The sequence below is a fragment of the Xenopus laevis genome, chromosome 1L (genome assembly GCF_017654675.1).
Source record: "Xenopus laevis strain J_2021 chromosome 1L, Xenopus_laevis_v10.1, whole genome shotgun sequence".
Classification (NCBI taxonomy): domain Eukaryota; kingdom Metazoa; phylum Chordata; class Amphibia; order Anura; family Pipidae; genus Xenopus; species Xenopus laevis.
The window spans coordinates 230,542,573-230,566,990 of NC_054371.1; the positions used below are offsets into that span (position 1 = coordinate 230,542,573).

The 24,418-nt window shown below is 43.8% G+C and overlaps 1 protein-coding gene across 1 annotated transcript in view; it reads right to left on the reverse strand.

The window, feature by feature from the left end:
• Positions 1-506: 506 nt before the first annotated feature.
• Positions 507-24,418, reverse strand: part of fam214b.L (family with sequence similarity 214 member B L homeolog) — a 30,015-nt gene continuing 6,103 nt past the window's right edge. The window contains exons 2-9 of the mRNA XM_018267477.2: positions 18,494-18,693; positions 16,212-17,427; positions 7,038-7,090; positions 5,674-5,761; positions 3,507-3,665; positions 2,816-2,884; positions 1,912-2,138; positions 507-959 (exon numbers count right to left, since the gene is read on the reverse strand). Of these exons, the coding sequence (XP_018122966.1) occupies positions 806-959; positions 1,912-2,138; positions 2,816-2,884; positions 3,507-3,665; positions 5,674-5,761; positions 7,038-7,090; positions 16,212-17,427; positions 18,494-18,561 (2,034 nt within the window). The 5' untranslated portion in view covers positions 18,562-18,693 and the 3' untranslated portion in view covers positions 507-805. The remainder of the gene's footprint in view (positions 960-1,911; positions 2,139-2,815; positions 2,885-3,506; positions 3,666-5,673; positions 5,762-7,037; positions 7,091-16,211; positions 17,428-18,493; positions 18,694-24,418) is intronic.

Consider the following 24,418-nt stretch of genomic DNA (forward strand, 5'->3'; position numbering starts at 1 on the left):
GCTCTTTTGAGAAATGGATTTCAGAGCAGAATTCTGCTGGAGCAGCACTATTAACTGATGTGTTTTGGAAAAAAAAAAATTCCCATGACATTATCCCTTTAAAGGTGAACTACTCCTTTAAATCCAACTGCCTCTATCACACTAAGGTAATGTATTTCTTTTAGCTGGATATGAAGAGAGAATGATAGATATGTGTATTACACTGTAGGGCTGGAGCTGAATATTCTGAGCAAATAACCCAACTCATCTGACAGTTTGATCCATCCCCTCAGTCCCTTACATCAGACATGGTGGGATTCATACTGGTGCAATCTCTATGGCAGCTCCAACACCACCAGCAAACATTACCTCCTGTCACTATGGTGGGACTGAACCCCACACAATCGCTCTGACAAATTCCACTTGTTTCACTTACACTTTTCCTTCTATTAACTCCCCCCCCCGGGTTTCCTTGCTGGATATTTAAAGGCCACATTGTAACAATCGTATCAATTCAACCAATGAAATGAAAATAAAACAAGACTGTGGGTTTAATAAACCAGGTGCAAAAGTCCGGCCATCAGTTCTACACCTTGGGTGCAGGAGGAGGGGGTCCTGCTTGTGAAGTTGGTTCCCATGTGATCCATGGAAGCCTCGAGTGATTGGACAGTTTTTGGGGGAGCGGCGGGAGGAAGCGGGGAGACAGGTAATAAATAAGGGGTGTGTGCAACCTTCAGGTAAAGAGGGAGGAGTCTGCGATGGAAACAGTCTAACAGTTCTAGGACCCCCCCCCCCCAATTCAACACGATCATCTTGTGCTTCACCTTCACACCCGAGGGGAGTATTTGGGGTTCCTGGGAGTCTCGGTGAAGGATTTCAGTTCATACGGGATCCCAGAGTCCACTTCAATCGACTTGCGGGAAAACAGGAGGCGGATGTCACCGTGGAGGTAAATCTTCCCCGATCTCGACCTCTGGAACCTAAAAGGGACAGAGCATTAGATTATGCCCCCAACTCTCTCATACAGAACTAATAAAGGGGTTGTGTACCTTTAAATTAACTATCAGTATGATGTAGAGAGTGAAATTCTGAGACAATTTGTAATTGGTTTTCACTTAATTGTGATTTTTGAGTTATTTCGCTTTTTATTCAGCAGCACTCCAATTTCAGCTGGTTGCTAAGGTCTAAATTCCCCTAGCAACCATGCACTGATTTGAATAAGAGACTGGATTATGAATAGGAGAGGTCTGAATAGAAAGATGAGTAATAGAAATCCATGATTTGGTTCGGGATTTGGCCTTTTTCAGCTCTGCCCGGCCAAAACCGAATCTTAATTTGTATATGCAAATGAGGGGCAGGGAGGGAAATCGCATGACTTTTTATCAATAAACAAGGAAGTAAAATATGTTTTCCCCTTCCCACCCCTAATTTGCATATGCTCCAAAAAAAAAAAAAAAAAAAAAACCCCTCCAAATACAAATTAGGATTCTGATTCGTTCAGTATTCAGCCGAATCTTTCGCAAAGGATTCTGGGGTTCGGCCGAATCCAAATTCGGTGCATCCCTAATAATAATACATTTGTAGCCTGACAGAGCATTTGTTTTGTAGATGGGGTCAGTGACCCTCATTTGAAAGCTGCAAAGAGCCAGAAGACAACAAATTGTTCAATGAGCTATAAATGAAGACCAATTGAAAATATGCTTTGAATTTGCTATTTTATCCATACTAAAAGTTAATTTAAAGGGGAAATAACCAAATATTTCTACGATGGTTAGTTTTTCTATAGAAAATGCACACCAGCCCGGGGTGAGCCCACCCACAGCAGATACATGCAAGCAGGTTCTGTCCAACTGAACTACAACTCTCAGCTGCAGTCTCTCAGGGAATGCTGGGATATGTAGGCGGAACACATGGCTGTTAGTGTGGCCTTGCCTCAGGTGCATGAGGTAACACAGGATCCTCCTGGCTCTCTCCTTGCTGGTATTGGCTTCATTTCCCACCATCTCTCGGGGCCCATCTCCGCCGCTCTCCGTCTCCTCTTCCACGGGCACCAGGAAGATGCGGTGGCGCAGGAAGGTCACATGATTGGGCGGCATGTCCTTCAAGTCGTAGGTAACAAGAAACATCTTCACCACAGTCTTGTTAGGGTTAAATAAGGTCTGGGGAGACAGAGGCCAAATACAGATAATAAAGAGACAGAATATACCTCTATATACAAACAGCAGCCCGTTCCTGCTTGAGCTTCCTCATACTCTTATCAAAGGGTCCACGACACTTATTTTGGCCAATGATTCCTCGATGAATGCAGGGCAATGGGTTAAAAATCAACCCATGACAAACCGGAATCATCAGCAAATAAACTGTACAAAGACTGGCAGCTAGTGGGGAGAATGTGTACTGCAGGCAATCAGGAAAATTCGGGCGACTTCGGAAAACAAAGCACCGCGATTGCCGATTTTTCATTATAGCCGGCCAGAAAGCAGTTCGGGGAGATTGTCGCCCCGAAGAAGAGGCAATTAGTTGCCGGGGCTACTAATCTCCCCTAATCTGCCCTTACCCTAAGAAGAGTGATATTCGCTAATATTCACCGTTGTTTTTTAGAACTCCCAGCACCCTCTGTCAGCAACATCACAGCCTACAGTAAATCAGCAGACAGATATTTGCTTGGTAACCTACAGAAAGGCCTTCATAGGTAAATTAAAGGGGAGACTATTGCAGAGATGTCAGCTTGCTGGTATTATATGGCAGGAGAATTTTGACCACGCCCATTCATCCCCAACCCCCTTATGTTTTTTTGTTAATGGATTAACCCCCTTATGTTTGATTGCATACTCACCACTTGAATGGTTCCAGTGCTGGGGACGCTGTATCCCTTCTTCCCAACCGCTTCCAGATTGATCACTCCCTGCAGGGTGGGAATAAACAGTTATTCTGCCCAACAATGGTATTGTGTGCCCAGAACATTCCTTCTCTGTATATTTGTATTTATACATATGGGAGGAGGAGGTGCCATATTGATTTCCTTAGACAGTACAGTATGAGGGTATAGCTTATTGTGTGCCCAGAACATTCCTTCTCTGTATATTTGTATTTATACATATGGGAGGAGGAGGTGCCATATTGATTTCCTTAGACAGTACAGTATGAGGGTATAGCTTATTGTGTGCCCAGAACATTCCTTCTTTGTATATTTGTATTTATACATATGGGAGGAGGAGGTGCCATATTGATTCCCTTAGACAGTACAGTATGAGGGTATAGCTTATTGTGTGCCCAGAACATTCCTTCTCTGTATATTTGTATTTATACATATGGGAGGAGGAGGTGCCATATTGATTCCCTTAGACAGTACAGTATGAGGGTATAGCTTATTGTGTGCCCAGAACATTCCTTCTCTGTATATTTGTATTTATACATATGGGAGGAGGAGGTGCCATATTGATTCCCTTAGACAGTACAGTATGAGGGTATAGCTTATTGTGTATATTTGTATTAATACCTATGGGATACATATATTATGTCCATACCAGGAATGGTGAGGGGACACTGTGCTCAGAGATATGGAAGTAGGTGACTTGGACTGGTAGAGTGACATGCTGGGGGCAGTAGGAGCCGCTGGCACCAATCTCTGCAGTGAATCCTTCAATCTGACCAGATGGAGCAAATCGGCCCTTCAGTATAGACTCCTGAGGAAGGCAGATAGAGAGAGATATTACACACACTGTATGGTATATATAGAGAGAGATATTACACACACTGTATGGTATATATTAGCCCAGCAGACACTGACAGACTCATACATATGGAGTCCAGATCTGGAATGCTGCTGGATGATTCTGGAATATTCTGAACAGGGGTAAAACTTTGTCGTTTTCAGCAAAGAAATCCAAGCAAGGCCTGAAAACTGGATCTCCCCAGACAACAGCTGATTTGCTGATTTTGAACCAGAATCATATACCTATTATCTATCTATCATATATCTATCTATCTATCTATCTCTCTGTCTCTGTCTCTGTCTCTCTCTCTGTCTCTGTCTCTCTCTCTATCTATCCATCTATCATATACAGTCATATGAAAACATTTGGGAACTTTTTCAACAAAAAAGATAACAGTGGTATGTCTTTTATTTCCCAGGAACATCTGAGTACTGGGGTGTTTTCTGAACAAAGATTTTTAGTGAAGCAGTATTCAGAATGAAATTAAATCAAATGTGAAAAACTGGCTGTGCAAAAATTTGGGTACCCTTGTAATTTTGCTAATTTGAATGCATGTAACTGCTCAATACTGATTACTGGCAACAGCACATTGATTGGATTAGTTCATTAAGCCTTGAACTTCATAGGCAGGTGTGTCCAATCAAGAGAAAAGGTATTTAAGGTGACCAATTGCAAGTTGTGCTTCTGTTTGACTCTCCTCTGAAGAGTGACAGCATGGGATCCTCAAAGCAACTCTCAAAAGATCTGAAAACAAAGATTGTTCAGTATCATGGTTTAGGGGAAGGCTACAAAAAGTTATCTCAGAGGTTTAAACTGTCAGTTCCAACTGTAAGGAATGGAATGAGGAAATGGAAGGCCACAGGCACAGTTGCTGTAAAACCCAGGTCTGACAGGCCAAGAAAAATCCAGGAGCGACATATGCGGAGGATTGTGAGAATGTTACAGACAAGCCAAAGATCATCTCCAAAGACCTGCAAGAAGATCTTGCTGCAGATGCAGGTGTATCTGTACATCGTTCTACAATTCAGCACAATTTGCACAAAGAATATGTATATGGCAGGGGGATGAGAAGCCCTTTCTGCACTCACACAAACAGTCGCTTGTTGTATGGAAAAGCTCATTTACACAAGACACAGGCATTTTGGAACAAAGAGCTTTGGACTGATGAGACAAAAATTGACTTATTTGCTCATAACAAAAAGCGCTTTGCATGGCGGAAGAAGAACACGGCATTCCAAGAAAAACACCTGCTACCGACTGTCACATTTGGTGGAGGTCCCATCATGCTGTGGGGCTGTGTGACTAGTTCAGGGGCTGTGTGGCTAGTTCAGGGGCTGTGTGGCTAGTTCAGGGGCTGTGTGGCTAGTTCAGGGGCTGTGTGGCTAGTTCAGGGGCTGTTTGGCTAGTTCAGGGACTGGGGCCCTCGTTAAAGTTGAGGGTCGGATGAATTCAACCCAATATCAACAAATTCTTCAGGATAATGTTCAAGCATCAGTCACAAAGTTGAAGTTCCGCTGCAGGGGTTGGATATTCCAACAAGACAATGACCCTAAACTCACTTGGAAATCTACAAAGACATTTATGCAGAGGGACAAGTACAATATTCTGGAGTCCCCCGACTTGAATATGATGGAAAATCTATGGGATGAGTTGAAGCAGACTGTCCATGCTCGGCAGCCATCACATTTAACTGAACTGGAGAGATTTTGTATGGACCAATGGTCACAAATAGCCACATCCACAATCCAGACACTCATCAAAGGCTATAGGAGGCGTCTAGAGGCTGTTACATTTGTAACTAAGTATTGATGTCATATCTCTGTTGGGGTGCCCACATTTATGCACCTGTCTAATATTGTTATGATGCATATTTTATCTATCCTGTCCATGGACTGTTCTGATTGGTGGGCGCATTTCTAATGGCAACCCTTCTGGGGCCACACAGCATATTATAGTAAGAAAATAATAAAAACTGCACCTCAAAGTTGCCCAGCAGGGGGCGGCTGATGCAGGAATTGGCCCAGCTCCTCGCTGCAGGTCCCTTCTGTGGGCTGATCAGGGATCTCCTGTATTACAGAGCAGACATTATTAGTGTGGACTCCAACTCCCAGCATGCTGTGTACAACATAGGCGTTAGTTAATACTCCCCCTTGTTTCACTTGTAGATGAGGGGATAAAAACATGGCAGTGAAACCACACAGTGGGAGATAGAGCCTTAAAGGGGTTGTTCACCTTTAAATTAACTGTTAGTATGATGTAGAGAGGGATATTCTGAGACCATTTGCAATTGTTTTTTTTTTTTTTAATTCTTTTGTGTCTTCATTCAGCAGCTCCCCAGTTTTCACTTTCAGCCATCTGGTTGCTAGGGTCCAAATTCCCCTAGCAACCATGCATTGATTAGAATAAAAGACTGGAATATGAATAGCAGAGGCCTGAATAGAAAGGTGAGTAATAAGGAGCAATAACAATACACGAGTTGCCTTACAGAGCATTTGTTTTTTAGATGGGGTCAGTGACCCTCATTTGAAAGCTGGAATGAGTCAGGAGAAGAAGGCAAGTTATTCAAAAACTAGAAAAGATAGAAAAACGAAGGCCAATTGAAAATTTAAAGTGGTGGATCATCTTCAGGTTAACGTTATGTGATACAGTGGCTTGTTCTTAGCAACTTTTCAATTGGCCTTCGTTTTAATGTTGTATCGTTTTTGCATTATTTGCCTAACTCTTTACACTTCACTGACCCCAGAAGCCAAAAACCTATTGGCCCGTGAGGCTACTTTTTATTACTTTATTCATAGTCCTGTCTCCCTTTCAAACCACTGCCTGGTTGCTAGATTAAATTGGACCCTAGCAACCAGTAGAAAACAAACAAAGGAGAGCACCCACACCTCGCCGTAAGCCGACCAGACTGTCCGTTCGGACACGTGCACGCGCCTCCGGAATTGTATCGATATGTATCTTGGTCACGGAGCACCAGGCAGCATTAGGGTCTTTTAAAAGTATCTGATTTTATTGACAATTTAGTTACATCGTAAAAGCAAAACGATAACCGGCAACAGTGTATGTAGCCCCACGCTTAACGCGTTTCGTGGCCTCACGCCACTTCCTAGCAACCAGATAGCTGCCAAAATATCAAGCAGGAGAGCTGCTGAATAAAAAACCAAAATAATAAAAAAACCCACAAATGATAAAAAATTAAAACCAACTGCAATTTGTTCTAGACTATCCCTCTCTACATCATACTAAAGGTTAATTTAAAGGAGAACAAGCTCTATAAGCAGGGCATAGCCAGGCAGAGATCTATTGGGCAGGACCCTTACAGGACAGACAGCAGAGGGTACGTACGGTTTCAAACGCAGTCCTCGTTTTGTTCTCCGTCCACTGTGGTCTGAGAGAATCTGGTAAAAGGAAAGGAAAGGGTTAACTCTGAGCAAATGTAGCAGAGAGGAACATTAACCATTAGATGGCCAAGGACACAGGCTGGGGCGCATAGGAGATGGGGGTTCTGCCATGCGGGTGGGGATTGGAATCACGGAGGGGAGTTTTAGGAGGCAAGGGAATGTTTGCCCAAATCTAGGAACTCATAGCCACCAGATGTTTGACTAGTAAATGCTAGCTGCTGATTGGTTACTATGGGTTGCTGGACAAGTAACATCATACAGTGAATAAAGTACCTCCACACTCTGCAAGATTTTCAATACTATCAGCTCAAACACTTGTATAAATACAGCGGAGGCTGCAGTAAGACTGGAAGACAACGACCACCATTATAAAACCTGTGTCACAGCAATATTCCTCCGAAACGGGCGAGATCTATGATACGCGACATGAAAGGATCAGTCCCTGGAAGGAAACAATTGCCTTTTATAAGGGCGTGGGAACGGGGCCTTGGTTTAGAAGAAAACCAAAAAAAAGTATTGGCAACTTACTATTTAGCTCTAGGTGTTGTCAAATTCAAGAATTAAATGATAAATTACTGAGTAGATGGTATTATACACCGCACAAATTATTTATCCAACTGCGCTGGAGAGACCGCCATCTGACTCCTCCACTTTTTTTGAGATTGTCTCCAAAACTACGGGACAACAATTATCCAGATGTGTTTGCAGACACTCGAGCGCTAGAGTCCTGTGCGGGTCCATTTTTGGAACCCGGACCCGCATTCTTACCCACTTGGACCCGTTACCCGACCCACAAGTACCTTATCCGCAACCCGGACCCGCTGACCATCAAGAATCAGGAAGTGCTGTCATTGTAAACCGGAAGTGACATCATCGTAAGTAGCCGTGATCAGAAAAAACGAGTAAAAATCGATATTGAGAAGACCCACAAAACAGCCGACCAGCGTCTACACCCGCAACCGGAACATCTACCCGCAATCCACAGGGTACCACAGGTTTTTGCAGGACTCTATTGAGCGGTACCCAACTCTCCAAAGCGGGTTCTCTTGTTCTGGAAAGGGGACCCCATAGATGTCCCTGACACGACCCTGGAAAGGCACTTACTTAACTTGGCCAAAATACTTATCCCTAGACTGTGGAAATCCTCCACTGCCCCCCAAACCCAAGGAATGGGTAGAAAAGGTAAATGAAATCGCGAAATTCGAAGAACTCTCCTCATTTACAGAAAAACAACATGGCAACTTTAGGGACACGTGGTTGCGTTGGTTTCTGAATATAAACAAATCTTTAGTTATCACAACATTTCACATAACAGCTTCAGGATGCCTTTACTAATATGTTGGGATAATCTTAAAGTGGACCCGTCGCCGAAAAAAATTATTCAAAATCTTATTTTGTCACATTAGTCAAGCAAAATGAACTTTAATTACACTATATAAATTATTTGAATCTTGTTTCCTTCAGTCTGGGAATTCATAATTATAGCAAGCAGGCAGGAGCCATTTTGTGGGCACTGTTATTAAGACAAGTCTTGTATCATCTCAGAATCTTGTTTGTGCACCAGAATGGGGGACCTGATGTCCATCCCCATGTCCTGGTTACACAATTAAATGGTGAAGAGATTGGGGGGAATGTGGGGAGAGCAGTGACATGTAGGAAGTGCTGAATGGAAAGTGAAAGTAATTGCCTAAGACATAGAGGAGGGGCAGACAATATTTGATTGACAGCTGAGATGTTTAAATGAGTTTACAACAGCTATGAATGCTTTAATAAAAACATAGAAATTGGATTTCTTGTTTAATTTGAAAAGGACTTTTATTATACAGATTTTTGTGTCTGGGTGACGGGTCCACTTTAACTTGGCCAAGATTGAGCTCATGGTCTTTCCACCCAAACCGAGCCCTTCTCTTCCTTTCACCATTACTATTGATGGCATGACTATTAACCCAGTTAATTCAGCACACTGCTTAGGGGTCATCTTTGACCAGTCCCTCTCCTTCTCTAATCATATTAATAATACTGCAAAAACCTGACATTTCTTCCTCCGTTATATAGCCAAGATATGTCCATTTCTTTCACAAACAACAGCCAAAACACTAATCCATGCCCTTATCTTATCCCGTTTAGACTATTGCAATCTCCTCCTAACTGATCCTTCCTGACTCCCATCTCTCTCCCCTCCAATCAGTCTTAAACTCTGCTACCAGGATCCTTCTGATCTCTCCTAAAAGGGAACCTGCTCAACCCCAACTAAAATCCTTAGCATGGCTGCCTGTTAAGCAAAGGATAACATATAAACTACTAACATTCAAAGCCCTTCACTCCTCTTTTCCTTCAATCACATTTCTTCTCTTGTCTCACTATATGTTCCTGGTTGCCTTCACCGCTCTTCTCAGAGCCCCTTCTCTTCACACCATCCACATCCACTGCCCCCTCTTGTCTCCAACCCTATTATCTTGTTGCTCCTTCCCTCTGGAATTCCATCCCTGAATTCCACCATAAGGAATCCTCTCTCTCTCTCTCTCTCTCTCTCTTCAAGAAAAAACTAAGAGCCTACCTTTTGGAGCACTAGAATATTAGCCTAGTCCTGTCCCTACTGACTGTGCCTTATCTTGTGCACCTTTTCATCTCCAATTTGTGCCTGTATGTTAGCCTCCCATCCACTTAGACTGTAAGCTCTATGGGGCAGGGAACTCCTTCCCACTATGTCTCTTGCCACATAGCACTTAAGCTCTTTGTCCTGATATGATTCTGTATATATTTATTATGTGATTTGTATTCCCTGTGTATACTTTTATATATATTGTACATTTATGCACTGTACAGTGCTGCGGCTCCTTAACAGCGCTTTACAAATAAAGCCATACATACATCTCATATTCACTGTGAATTTAGTTTACATAGCACATCATTTATACATCTCTAATTCCCCTTCACCCCCTTTTTTTCTGTACCCCCTACCCCTTGACAATTTAAATGCTTAATAAAAACCTATTATACAAAAAAAGTACCTCCTACTGTCTAATATAAGGATATTTTAAGTTACTGAAGCTTTCCATGACCGAAGGCAAAGTGATGTCACACGTCATGGAACTCTAAAGTGACTTCTAATATCCTTATATTGTACAACAGGGGCTGCCTGATTTGTCATAATGCACAAGTCTCAGTCACATGACAGAAATGACATCACTAAGCCCCATTTATAAGGATTTCATTAACAGGATATTTATGGTTATTGTGTAATACACAGACCACCTATTGTATTACTCCAATAAAGAGAAGAATAAATAAGGGGCAGCCAGGTTTGTGTGCACATAAAGTACACTGCTAGATTGCTAGCTCCTAGTACAAACACTGCTATTCCCACACCTTCTTACATAGAACAGAGATACTTGTATCAATCTGCAACAACTGCTCTTACCTGACACACTAAAGGCCCCAATACGTCGACAGCTTATTGACCAGTATGTGGGGCCCTCCGACGGGCCAGGTAAAAAATTTGGCCTCCATTATGATCCTATCAGATCAGCCTGATATCGCCTACCTCAATGTGGGTATATTGGGGTGAGATCCACTTGTTTGGCGACATCGCTGTGTATGGCCAGATTTAGAGGCACATTTATCAAGGGTCAAATTTCGAATTCATGTGAGTTTTTTTTAAACTCCCTTAAATTTGAATATACCCGAAATTCATCTGGGGGATTATTTAAGATGAAAAATGGAATATAGAAAACTTGAATGAATTTTACCGACCCGAAAAACTTGAATCGAATTCAACCAAACTCGTTTCGAGTTTTTTCTCTGAAAAAAACTCAAATGTCAGGAAGGCTACAAACAGCTCCAAATTGGTCACTGCACCTCTCCCATTAACTTATACATGAATTCGGCAGGTTTTAGGTGGAGAATAGTCGGGTTTAAATTCTTTAAGGGCCAAAGGATGATAAATCTCAAAAACTGAATTCGAATTTTTTTTTAAAAAAACCTCACATCGAGTTTGGATAATTCCCTTGTCGAATTCGACAGTTTTGAACATAAAAAATTTAATAATTCTGCCCCTTAATCTCATTACTATATAAAAGTCTCACAGCAGACAACACTGACATACTCCAGCCCTATACGACAATGGAAAGAAGACCCAGACCTTGCAGTCTCCAAAAAGTCCTGGTCATACACGTGGGAGAGAACATAGAAAATCATACTCCCTTGGTACTACACTCCTACACGTATCAGCAGACTTAGTGGGGAACAAGGATCTTTCCTACACACTTGGTGGACTTGCTGAGTAGCCCAGGAGTTCTGTAAGATGGTATCGACTCTACTTTCCGAGGTTCTTCACTGCACCATACAGGAGCCCCTCATACATTACTCTGAGACGTGAAACTCAGCAATGCCACAAGCTAGTAGCCACACACATCCCAACAGCAGCACCATCTCTACTTGGGGTGAACTGGAAATGGTCACAAATTCCAGGCCGACAAACACTAATAACAAAGGTGACCTGGATCTGCTAATGGAATCTATCAGAGACAAACTTCTAGCCAACATAAGGTTCTTCATATAGAAAGTGATAGGAGCTGAAACGCTCAGTGGTACCACAATAAAGCCCAAACAACTTTTCAAACCCTCTCCTTCCTTGCCCCCTCTCTCTCTTACCCCCTCTCTCCTTTACCGCCCCTCTCTCCCTTACCCCCTCTCTCCCATGCCCCCCTCTCTCCCTTACCTCCCCTCTCTCTACCTTTCCTCCCCTCTCTCCCTTACCCCCCCTTTCCTCCCCTCCCCTACCTTACCTCCCCTCTCTCCCTTAACCCCTCTCCACCTTACCTCCCCTCTCTCTACCTTTCCTCCCCTCTCTCCTTACCCCCCCTTTCCTCCCCTCCCCCTACCTTACCTCCCCTCTCTCCCTTAACCCCTCTTCACCTTACCTCCCCTCTCTTCCTTACCCCCTCTCTCCCATACCCCCTCTCTCCCAACCCCCCTCTCTACCTTACCTCCCCACTCTCCCTTACCCCCTCTCCGTCTCCCTTACCCCCTCTCTACCTTACCTCCCTCTCTTCCTTACCCCCTGTTATCCCCTTTCCTCACCTCTCTCCCTTACCCCCCTTTCCTCCCATCTCCCATACCTCCCCTCTCTCCCTTACCCCCCTCTCTCCCTTACCCCCTTTTCCTCCCCTCTCCCTTACCCCCCTCTCTCCCTTACCTCCCCTCTCTCCCTTACCCCCCATTCTCCCTTACCCCCCTTTCCTCCTCTCTCTCTTTCCCCCCTCTCTTCCTTACCCCCCCTTCCTCATGCTGGGATATGTAGTTCAATAAACTGCAACAACTTGGTGCCAGAAGTGATTCCTTATCCCAGACTTATACTATATAATTACTATGACCTAAGTCACACGGCAGATAAGTAGCTGCTCCTTTTATCAAGGGAGCAATAGGTAATAATCCACAGGTGTGGGCTCTGTATCACTGCATCATCTGGTTAAAGGGGAAATATAACCAATTTAAAGACTAAGGCAATCAGATGGGTAAATTCTGTACCTCTGTGGCAAACACTGTTCTACCCCCATCCCAGGCTCACACTGTGCCATTAAAAGTACCAAGTTACACCCTGTTACAGGGCACCTACCAGAAGAGTGAGATCCAAGCTGCCCATTCTCCACCATTCCTCCATCACTAATTCCATGTCCTCCCGCACCTGAAAAGCGCTGGCACCCCCCACTCTCTCTCTCTCTGTGCTGCCCCGTGCCACAGTCACACACCTGTGCCATAGGGAGGGGAATGTTCCAGGTGTTGGGATATAATGGGGCCTCTAAATGGAGAGTACAGCTGTGACTGCAGGGGAGGGGGGAGCATTGAATGGGACCATGGAAAAATCTATCACAGGAGTCTGACCCTTTAAATGTGCTTGTGTAGCCTCTCATCATGTGTAATGTGCCAGCCATACTAAATAGCGTTATGCAAATAACTAGCAATGTGCCGGAACAAGCTATGGAAAGTGCACGTGGGTTTATTTCCTGGTAGTCATGTGACTCAATGTACTTCCTTCCTGCTGTAGAACGGCTGAGCAGTTACACTTTATGTTAGGGATTATGGTCACAAAGTAGGAGTCGTAGCTTCAGTCACACGCGCAACATTCCCAGTGTCGGACTGGCCCATCAGGATACCAGGAAAACTCCCAGTGGGCCCAGGTGTCAATGGCCTCTTGCTTCTAAACATTTAGCCTATTTCATGGTCATTCCCTATTTCTTTATGAAGAAAGAGTCTTAATAATGGAAGAATAGAGTATAGTATGTAGAGAAAAGAGACTGGGAGAATAAAGAGGTTTAATAATGGAAGAATAGAGTATAGTATGTAGAGAAAAGAGACTAGGAGAATAAAGAGTCTTAATAATGGAAGAATAGAGTATAGTATGTAGAGAAAAGAGACTAGGAGAATAAAGAGATTTAATAATGGAAGAATAGAGTATAGTATGTAGAGAAAAGAGACTAGGAGAATAAAGAGGATTAATAATGGAAGAATAGAGTATAGTATGTAGAGAAAAGAGACTAGGAGAATAAAGAGATTTAATAATGGAAGAATAGAGTATAGTATGTAGAGAAACTAGGAGAATAAAGAGGCTTAATAATGGAGGAATATAGTATAGTATGTAGAGAAAAGAGACTAGGAGAATAGAGGTTTAATAATGGAAGAATAGAGTATAGTATGTAGAGAAACTAGGAGAATAAAGAGTCTTAATAATGGAAGAATAGAGTATAGTATGAAGAGAAAAGAGACTAGGAGAATAAAGAGGTTGAGTGAGGAGAGTTTGAATTATGGTTTGGAAAGTGGGCCCACGGTCTAAGGTTTTCTGGTGGGCCCCTGGCATCCCAGTCCAACACTGAAGATTCCCACAATGTATATGTCTATATACACAGAGTAGGAATGTCCTGCAATGAGCTGTACCCCCATACTGTACTGTCTATAGCAGCACTTCCCTCTTCGAGGGGCCCAGCCTTCCTAAGGGGCCCAAAGCAATGGCCAGTGTGTCAGCTGGAAGACACTTTTAGAAAGGGCCATTAGGGTGAGATCTATGGGGGAACACTTAATTGCTATCTTGCAAGTATAGCTGATTGGCTATTGATTATGGCTTGAATCAAAACAGTCCAAAAACCAAGACTACTGGTCTAAGAAAAATTATAAAACAATAAAACATACTTACACAAAAGGGTATATTTTCTCTGCATCCTGCACTAGTATATAAGCAACTGCGAGATTAGGTTAATTCAGTTAACTGTCACATTTCCAACTGCCCGTGAGCTCTACCAGGCTCACATGGAACTCTTTACTTAAAGGGGGGGAGGTGGCTAAGCATGTTGACAGTGGGCCAGATGGACACAATATGGAAAAAAATGAGAGCAACAGTGTTACAGAGCATGCACCCCTTCAGCCACCAATAGATGCCCATGGGAGTTATACTTAAAGGAACAGTAGCACTAAAAAATTAAAGTGTTTTAAAGCAATAAAAATATAATGCAGTGTTGCCCTACACTGGTACAACTGCTGTATTTGCTTCAGAAACATTACTATAGTTTATATAAACAAGCTGCTGTGTAGCCATGGGGGCAGCCATTCAAGCACAGGATACACAGTAGATAACAGATAAGTACTACTATAGTTTATATAAACAAGCTGCTGTGTAGCCATGGGGGCAGCCATTCAAGCACAGGATACACAGTAGATAACAGATAAGTACTACTATAGTTTATATAAACAAGCTGCTGTGTAGCCATGGGGGCAGCCATTCAAGCACAGGATACACAGTAGATAACAGATAAGTACTACTATAGTTTATATAAAAAAAACTGATGTGTAGCCATGGGGGCAGCCATTCAAAGGAGCTAAGGCTCAGGTTACACAGCAGATAGCAGATAAGTTCAGTAGGACACAATGATGTTATTTGTTATCAACTATTTAACCTGTGCCATAGCCTTTTTTCAGTTTCCACCATTGCTACACAGCAGCTTGTTTATATAAACTATAGTAGTACTTATCGGTTATCTACTGTGTATCCTGTGCTTGAATGGCTGCCCCCATGGCTACACAGCAGCTTGTTTATATAAACTATAGTAGTACTTATCTGTTATCTACTGTGTATCCTGTGCTTGAATGGCTGCCTCCATAGCTACACAGCAGCTTGTTTATATAAACTATAGTAGTACTTATCTGTTATCTACTGTGTATCCTGTGCTTGAATGGCTGCCCCCATGGCTACACAGCAGCTTGTTTATATAAACTATAGTAGTACTTATCTGTTATAGACTGTGTATCCTGTGCTTGAATGGCTGCCCCCATGGCTACACAGCAGCTTGTTTATATAAACTATAGTAGTACTTATCTGTTATCTACTGTGTATCCTGTGCTTGAATGGCTGCTCCCATGGCTACACAGCAGCTTGTTTATATAAACTATTGTAGTACTTATCTGTTATCTACTGTGTATCCTGTGCTTGAATGGCTGCCCCCATGGCTACACAGCAGCTTGTTTATATAAACTATAGTAGTACTTATCTGTTATCTACTGTGTATCCTATGCTTGAATGGCTGCCCCCATGGCTACACAGCAGCTTGTTTATATAAACTATAGTAGTACTTATCTGTTATCTACTGTGTATCCTGTGCTTGAATGGCTGCCCCCATGGCTACACAGCAGCTTGTTTATATAAACTATAGTAGTACTTATCTGTTATCTACTGTGTATCCTGTGCTTGAATGGCTGCCCCCATGGCTACACAGCAGCTTGTTTATATAAACTATAGTAGTACTTATCTGTTATATACTGTGTATCCTGTGCTTGAATGGCTGCCCCCATGGCTACACAGCAGCTTGTTTATATAAACTATAGTAGTGTTTCTGAAGCAAACATACCAGTTGTACCAGTGCAGGGCAACACTACAGAATATTTCATTACTTTAAAACGCTTTCATTTTTTGGTACCTTTAAGCAATAACGTAAAAGCCAGTCTAACTTCCATATTGGTCAGGCTAAAAGCTTCTTGAAGGGTAAAGGTCACCCTATCACCTGAATGAAGAGCCCTTGCCCCTTAACCAAAGACATATCCCCTACAGGTGACTAAAATCAGTGAAATGTACCTTCTGTGAGTGTCGGGCTGCTGGTAAGAGATGATTCCAGAAGGGGGCAGCCTTAGAGTCGGTGCTCCTGCAGGCTCCATGCAACGCTTGGCATCCTTGGCCTCCCCTCCACTTCTTGCTTTGCCCCTCATCCTCAGAGCAGGAGTCTGCTGATTCGCTGGAGGGAAGCAGCTTCCGTTTGACAGCCATGCCTGCAGGAGCACAATGACGGGATGTGCCTGGAGGGGTCTCTGTAGGGCTGGGACCCTCCGATGGAGACTGTGGAGAAAGGGGCTCTTTCAAAATTGTTTCAGCTGTCAGATTACCGTTGGGCTGAGCAGGCATTTCGGCTGGGCCCTCAGGCTGTGCAATGTTGTGCAAAACTTTATCAAGTATGTGCTGGTTGGTGGTAAGCTCCACCGCAGTTCCGTTATATTCCTCATGATCCAAAGAAACCTTCGTCCCATTTCCCACGTGGGTGTGGGACAGTCCATCGGGCATAATCTTTTGTGCCTCTAATGGGCTGCTGTGCAACGTGCCTTGGGTCACTACTAACTGAGGGTCTGTCTGCTGGCAACTGCTGAACAACTGACCTACTCGCGGTCTAGACATGGACTCTCTAGAGGAGGAGGCCTCACCTCGGTGCTCAGTTACACGTAGGCCACTATGGGAGAAGTGCTGGGCAGAACTACACAGTGGTACCTCTACGGTGAGAAGTCCATCTTCAATATTGTCCTGTTCCTCCTCCCCATCCAATTCAGACTGTCCAAGGGGACGATCACTTCTTGGGTGGCCCCAGAAGGCTCTCTTTGGGCTTCTGGTGGCTTCTTGGAAGAGCTGGTCAGGAGGAGGCCTCTTCAAGGTTTGGCGGGAAGAGGCTTTTGTGGCTGGCACATCAGAGATGATGGAGACATGATAAACTCTCTGGAGCTGGTGATCTGCCTCAGGGAACCCAACCAAAACCCTGCAATCGTGCCTTTCATCCGATGCCCCATCTTGGTTTGATGAGTCCGAGCTCCCAGCAGCACCTGAGCCCCCATCTGCTCCAGCCTCCTCCTTTGGTGGCAAATTCATCTCAATGTGCCTCATGGATCCTGCAGATGTCGGCCTCCAATCCAGTCTCAGGGAGCAAGGAGTTGATGCGCTGTTGCTTGGAGAGGTATGTACATTAGGGGGCAGAATGGGGTTTCTTTTGGGAGACTCAGACACACCCCAGGGTGTCCAGAGACCTCTGCATCTGTTGGAGAAACAGCAAATTGCCAAGAAAGAAATGTCGATTTGCCTTTACTTGGAATACATTTAGAATAGTAATCATTTCATATCATTTTAAACGACAACCTGTTTTTATTGGAAACACCTAACGTCCAAATTTATGCACTGAAGTAGGGAGCTAAAATGTTTTGTCCCAGTAGATCCAGTATAGAATGATATCTGCCCCCCCCACCGCAACAATCTGTGACATGAAATTTCCTTGCAGCACATTTATACAGGACCTGGGGGTCCACTCATGGGGTATATGTATCCAAGAGTGAAGTTAGAGATCACCACAGTCCTCTAGAGTGAAATACCGCCTCTCTCTTTCATTTCTATGGGATTTTGAAAGGCATATTTATCAAAGGGTGAACTTTCACTTTCACCCTTTGATAATTATGCCTTTAAAAATCCCATAGAAATGGAGAGAGGTGATATTTCATCTAGCAGACTGTGGTGATCTCTAACTTCACTTTTTGATAAATATACCCCAATATCTGGGTACATAAAATCCCCATTATTTAGACTTTTCCATTGCAGCAGGAGCTGAGCCTCTTCATGTAAGCGAGGGGGTCTGTAGCTACCCCAACAATTCACCTCCCTGTCTGAAACCTGATTGGTTGTTGAACAGGTGGCTTCACGTCCATACTCGGGACTTACCAAAATGGGCAGATTTGAGGTTGGTCTTCAGGCCGACAACTGAATCACGGGGACATCACACCAATAATTATGTGGGAGCCAGCGCTGTAACCAGCAATGGGATGGGATGCCAATTTGGGGGCCACATTTAATCATTTAGGAACATTTATCATTGAGGAGTAAAATCAAGTCCAAATCAAAGACAGATATATGGTATTATAGTGTAGTTTTAGGGCTTTGTATTCTTTGGTGGGGAACAGGCCAATTAGAAATGTAATCACAGGCCAATTAGAAACTTCTAAAAAGTGTGTATTTAGTCTCCCTATAAATATATCTGCCCCATGATATTGCTCATGTACATCTCACCTGCACCTCACCTGTTCCCATTTAGCCCCATTTAGTAATTCACTTACCCCCGTCTGTTTCTGTGCCGCCAGTGTGGTGCCCTGTGTCTGGCAGCTGGCGCTCTTCCCTGGCACATCTAGCTTGAAGGTCCGGCCATGTCGGCATCCGAAAGAGACGTCTGAAGTCTGTGTATGAGGTACAACACACACCATGCCGGAGACCCCCAACTTGTACCACCGAGACAATATGGCTGCCCACACTTCCACACCTGAAAGAGAAACAGAGCAAATAAATAGTTCAGCAAGTTCAGGAGGGCAAAACAAGAAAAGGAACGAGGCACAGAGACAAATACATAATGTAAATGTAACACAGAGAGACAGTCATACAGATAGAGAGAGACGGGGAGAGAGCGTAATTCATAGAGAGAGACAGAGAATGTGCTGGAACAAGCAGTGAAAGGAAAGACAGACATACTGAGAGAGAGAGTGAAACTGACACACTAAGAGACAGCCATATAGAGAGGGAGAGACAGCCATATAGAGAAGGAGAGACAGCCACATAGAGAAGGAGAGACAGCCACATAGAGAAGGAGAGACAGCCGTATAGAGAAGAAGAGACAGCCGTATAGAGAAGAAGAGACAGCCGTATAGTCTATACGGCTGTCTCTTCTTCTCTATACGGCTGTCTCTTCTTCTCTATACGGCTGTCTCTCCTTCTCTATGTGGCTGTCTCTCCTTCTCTATGTGGCTGTCTCTCCTTCTCTATACGGTATAGAGAAGGAGAGACAGCCATATAGAGAAGGAGAGACAGCCATATAGAGAAGGAGAGACAGCCATATAGAGAAGGAGAGACAGCCATATAGAGAAGGAGAGACAGCCGTACAGAGAAGGAAAGACAGGCAGACTAGGATGCAGTGAGACAGCTGGAGAGAGAGGTGGAATAAGAAACAGGCAAAGAAGAGAGACAGACAGAGAGACTAGAGACAGACAGAGAGACAGCTGGAGGAATAAGCAGGAGACATACCAATAACAGTGGGGATGGGAGCAGACCATTTGGCCATCTAACACCAGCACTCCGGAGGTTAAAGGGGAACTGAGGGCTTGGGGAGGGGCAGGAGGGCAGCTGTGATGTCACAGAGGTCTGACAAGGACAAGCCCCCAGGTCAGCATTTCTGTTGCAGCCCAAGGGATTACCCTTTAACCTCTGCACTGCCGGCAGCTTGAGGTCACTACCTGAGTTTGACAGGCAAATGCCTCCCACAAGTTCTTGTCTCCCGAGGCCCTGAGCTCATGCCCAAGCACTGACCAGTGACCAGTGCAGTAGACGATGGGAGTTGTAGTTTAGAAACAGTCGGCACAAGTTGCCCCTTACTCACTGGCACAGGGTTTCCTAGGTCAGGCCTCTGGGGGTAAGTGGCTGATTGTAAGGGATTCAGGCAAGCTGTAAAGTGGGGGTTGTGGGAGCTGTAGTTGAACAACATCTGATGGGCTGACGCAGGCAGCACAGACTCATTGTAGCACACAAAACCGCTCCAGGCCTTTCCAGCTGACAGACCAACAGGAATTTTCCAGAGATTGGGGGGAGGTTAGAGCTGAAGGCACAGGTTGGGGTTACGGACACAACTAGCCCATTTCTCTGTGGCAGTGGCACAGCTTGCCGCATCAGCGAGTCTGCTAGCCCTCAGCTCCCTATCAGGCCGCCTGGAGGAGAAGGAATTCCTCACTGGTGAGATAAGTGGGGATGTGAGGCACAAATAACTCTGCACATGAAAGGGCCCCGGCAACGCCTAGAGACGCCACTTACTCAATCATCTCATGGTGTCACACGGCAGGAGGGCCCCAGGTTCTGTCTGTGGCACAGGCCTCCCTATTATACACCACTATTACCTGCCAGGGCCCCGCTCATTTAGTTACTTCATCAGAACACATATTACAAAATATCAGTTTTAGCACAATGAGAATATTATATTTTCTGACAAATTTCCAAATCTGCCCCTCGCTGTCAGATATTCCCCCACGATTCTTATTACCCTTGCGGGCAACTGGTTGGTTCTATTACAGTGACTGGGTTACAGGATGGTACAATATCAGTGAATGGGTTAATGGCTGGTACAGTTAAGTGAATGGGTTAATGCCTGGTGCAGTTAAGTGAATGGGTCAATGCCTGGTGCAGTTAAGTGAATGGGTTAATGGCTGGTACAGTGAAGTGAATGGGTTAATGGCTGGTACAGTTAAGTGAATGGGTTAATGGCCGGTGCCACTATACTGACTCAGTTGGCAGAGAGTTAAATACATGAGACATAAGAGGAATGAAGTCTATGGCACAACCGCACTGCTGACACTCAGTATATATATATATATTATATTAGTAGTAAGTGAGTATTACACAGGTAGGAATGGGTTATTGGGGGACAGGCAGGAATTTTGCCAATGCAGATCCCCCCCCACACACACACATGGGGCTCATTTACTAGTTTTAATCAAATCATAACCTACAGCAGCCAATCAAATGATAACTTACATTATTGTCCCTGCAGCCAATTAAAGAAAACAAATGACTGAATGGTTGCCATTAGCTACTGCCCAAATTCAAACATGTCCATTGTCAGTAAATCAACCCTGACTCCTGCCCCGTATAGTGCGGCCCCCCAAACATCAACATCCAGTCACCCGCATAGTGACACCCGCATAGTGACACCCGCATAGTGACACCCGCATAGTATAGTGACACTCAGATAGTGACACCCGCATAGTGACTAAGGATGTACCGAATCCACTATTTTCGATTCAGCCGAACCCCTCAATCCTTTGCGAAAGATTCGGCCGAATACCGAACCGAATCCTATTTTGCATATACAAATTAGGGGTGGGAAGGGAAAACATTTTTTACTTCCTTGTTTTGTGACAAAGTCCCTAATTTGTATATGCAAATTAGGATTCGGTTCGGCTGGACAGAAGGATTCCAAATCCTGCTGAAAAAAGCCGAATCCCAAACTGAATCCTGTATTTGGTGCATCCCTAATAGTAACAAGCACACAGTGACACCCAGTTGAGCATCACAAGTACAAATGTCACTGGCTTAGTTAGTGATAGTTCTTGTTCGTTTCTATTTTATTTTACATATTACTTCATTGTAAATTATACATTCTGTTTAATATGTCATTGTATTAATCTTCTTATTCTGCATACTATTTGTTATCATATTGATTTTTATGGTTTATTGTGAAAACCAAATAAAATATTTCAAACCACAAGTACAAATGTCAGGCACCCCCATTCTACCCACGTCCCACACAGTGAGGACACAGGAGTCCAAACAGGCCCCACCAGCCCAATAAATAACGACTGTCTATGGCCCCTCAGTCAGGCCTGATCTACAGCCCATTCCACTTCATTACCTGACACAGAGGAGAGAGTGTTTCCTACACAGCCCAGGACTTTATACATTTCCTACACTTCATTGTGCACCACACACTGTGTCATAGAGGGAACAGACACGCCCACTTCTACACCCGCGCCACTTTCTACACCCGCGCCACTTTCTACACCCGCACTCCACACCACGCCCACTTCATACCTGCCCCATGACAAAATATTAGGGATGCACCAAATACAGGATTCGGTTTGGTATTCGGCCAGAATTCTGCCTTTTCCAGCTGATTCAGCTGAATCCTCGTGCCTGGCCAAACAAATCCGAATCCTTCAAATCCCATGACTTTTTGTCACCAAACAAGTAAAAAAAAATTCCCTCCCTGATTTGCATATTCAAATTAGGGTTCGATATTGGGACAAATCGATGACTAAGGATTTAGGGGTTTGGCCGAATGTAAAATAATGGATTGGGTGCACCTGTAAAAAACACAAGAGGAATGAGCTACAGGAGCCGCACTCCATACACAGGAAGCAGCACCTGGACATCAGTTCCTCACACAAAGTCAAACAGGAAGTATAAAGTTGCAATGGCGGTGGGGGCGGAGTCTAATGTCTGTGTGTCTCCCCTCACAACACAGTAATGGCTGCTGTATACTCACTTTATACCCTTCCCACTGCCATATATCTCATATACACCCGCAGGGATGAGCGGCGCCCATTTATTCATCACTCTCACACTGGCAGGAAGGTTTCCCCACAGACCACAGTGCTGGTAAAGAAGGGCCAGTTTAGCATTAATTATTATTTATTAACAAATTCACATTCATGTGAGGATCCAGCAAATCCAGGAATGGCCACCACTCTGACTTTATTAGCGGGAATGGGCCAAATCCAAGCATCTCCTGAACCACATCCAAATCCTTAAAATCATCTGACTTTTTTTTGTCACACAAACAAGGAAGTAAAAAAGAATTTCTCCTTCGTTTGTAAATTAGGGGACAAGAAATAGGCGAATCCTAAAGCAGCAGATTCAGGGCACCCAGACATTCATGTTCATCTTGTCACTCTATTTGTACATAGACAGTAAAACACAGATTTGAAGTTACTCTCCCAGAAATGATGCAGATTTTTTTTTTTTTTTTTGTCACACAGGAATTTTTATTTTCCCAGATTTTACACTTTACTGGAATTTCTGCTGCTTTGACACAATGTGCCACAATTTTAACACACTCTCATACCTCCGGACATTTTGGAAATAGAAAGAGGGACAAAAAGATTTGCTGTGGCGAAATTTTTTGACCGCGACCACGTTTTTTGTGGCCGCACCCCCTAATTTCCATGTTCATTTTACAAAATTTGGAAGATTTCGAAAGTTTGAACACATCTGTGGTTTATGTGTTATTACATTTTTGCTAATGAAGGTGAATTGCCCTTTAAGCTGCAAGTCACTGTTTCCCCAAGAGACCTGCTTATCTTAAATTGTTACACGTGTTTCTTTGCTTATCTTAAATTGTTACAAATGTATCTAAGTGCTCTCTGCCAAAAGCCAATTAAGCTTTAGAAACGTATATTTTTCTGGCTGTCGGGACATTTCAGTAACAATCCGGGACTGTGCGTTGAGCTGTCAAAATTGGGACTGTCCCACAAAAAACAGGCAGTCTGGAGTTTACCCAGACGTATACCCAGACGTATATACCCACTGTGCCAAGAGCTCTATTTATACCCAGCTGAGGAATCTGCCGACAGTCCCCCCGGTCACCCCGACAGGTGCCGCACAACCCCCTAATTCCAACATTCTGCAAAGTGCTGAGAATATGAAGCTGAACCATCATAGGGTGAATCCACTCGTGTAACAACATATCCAAACAGAACACATCTCCCACAATCCCACCCACTGCCATTAATAAAGAAACCCCCGTTTCATTTACTGCTCAGCAAAGACACAGCCCAGAGGGTAGGAATTTATTCAACTAGATTTCCCTGGATGAGCCACAGGTAGGGGCGCCACCTTTTCTAAAGTATAAAAACATGTATTTTATCTGTCTTCCCTATTAATAACATTGGCACCAAGTATCATTTATACTGGGCAGGTGGGTAATATAACAGCCTGATTCACAGATAAGGAACCCAATAGAATATTCATTTAGCACCATAGTAACCCCCTAAAGTTATTATGTACAGAGTTTGGGGAAATAGAGAATTTAGCCACCCCCTGCTGAACATGGCACAGATTATATAGTGAATAAAGTATCCCCTCTTGTAAAATATAAGGATATTATAAGTTACCGAGAAGTTTCATGACCATATAAAAGTACGAGGCCGAAGGTCATGGAACTCCGAGGTAACTTGAAATATCCTCATATTTTGCAACTGGGGGAACTTTATTTATTATAATACACAAGTTTCAGTGAGTCATGTGACAGAAATGACATCAGAACTCACCGTTTATAAGGATATAATTTACAGGTATTCATAGCTTTTGTGTATTATAAACATATAATCCCGTCTGCAGACACTGGCTGGTGCCCAGGAATGGCCAAGCTCAGGATGGTACAGAAACAAGAACACAAGGTGAGGTACAGACAGACAGAAAGTAAAACTTGACCTCATTGAAGCGAGTTA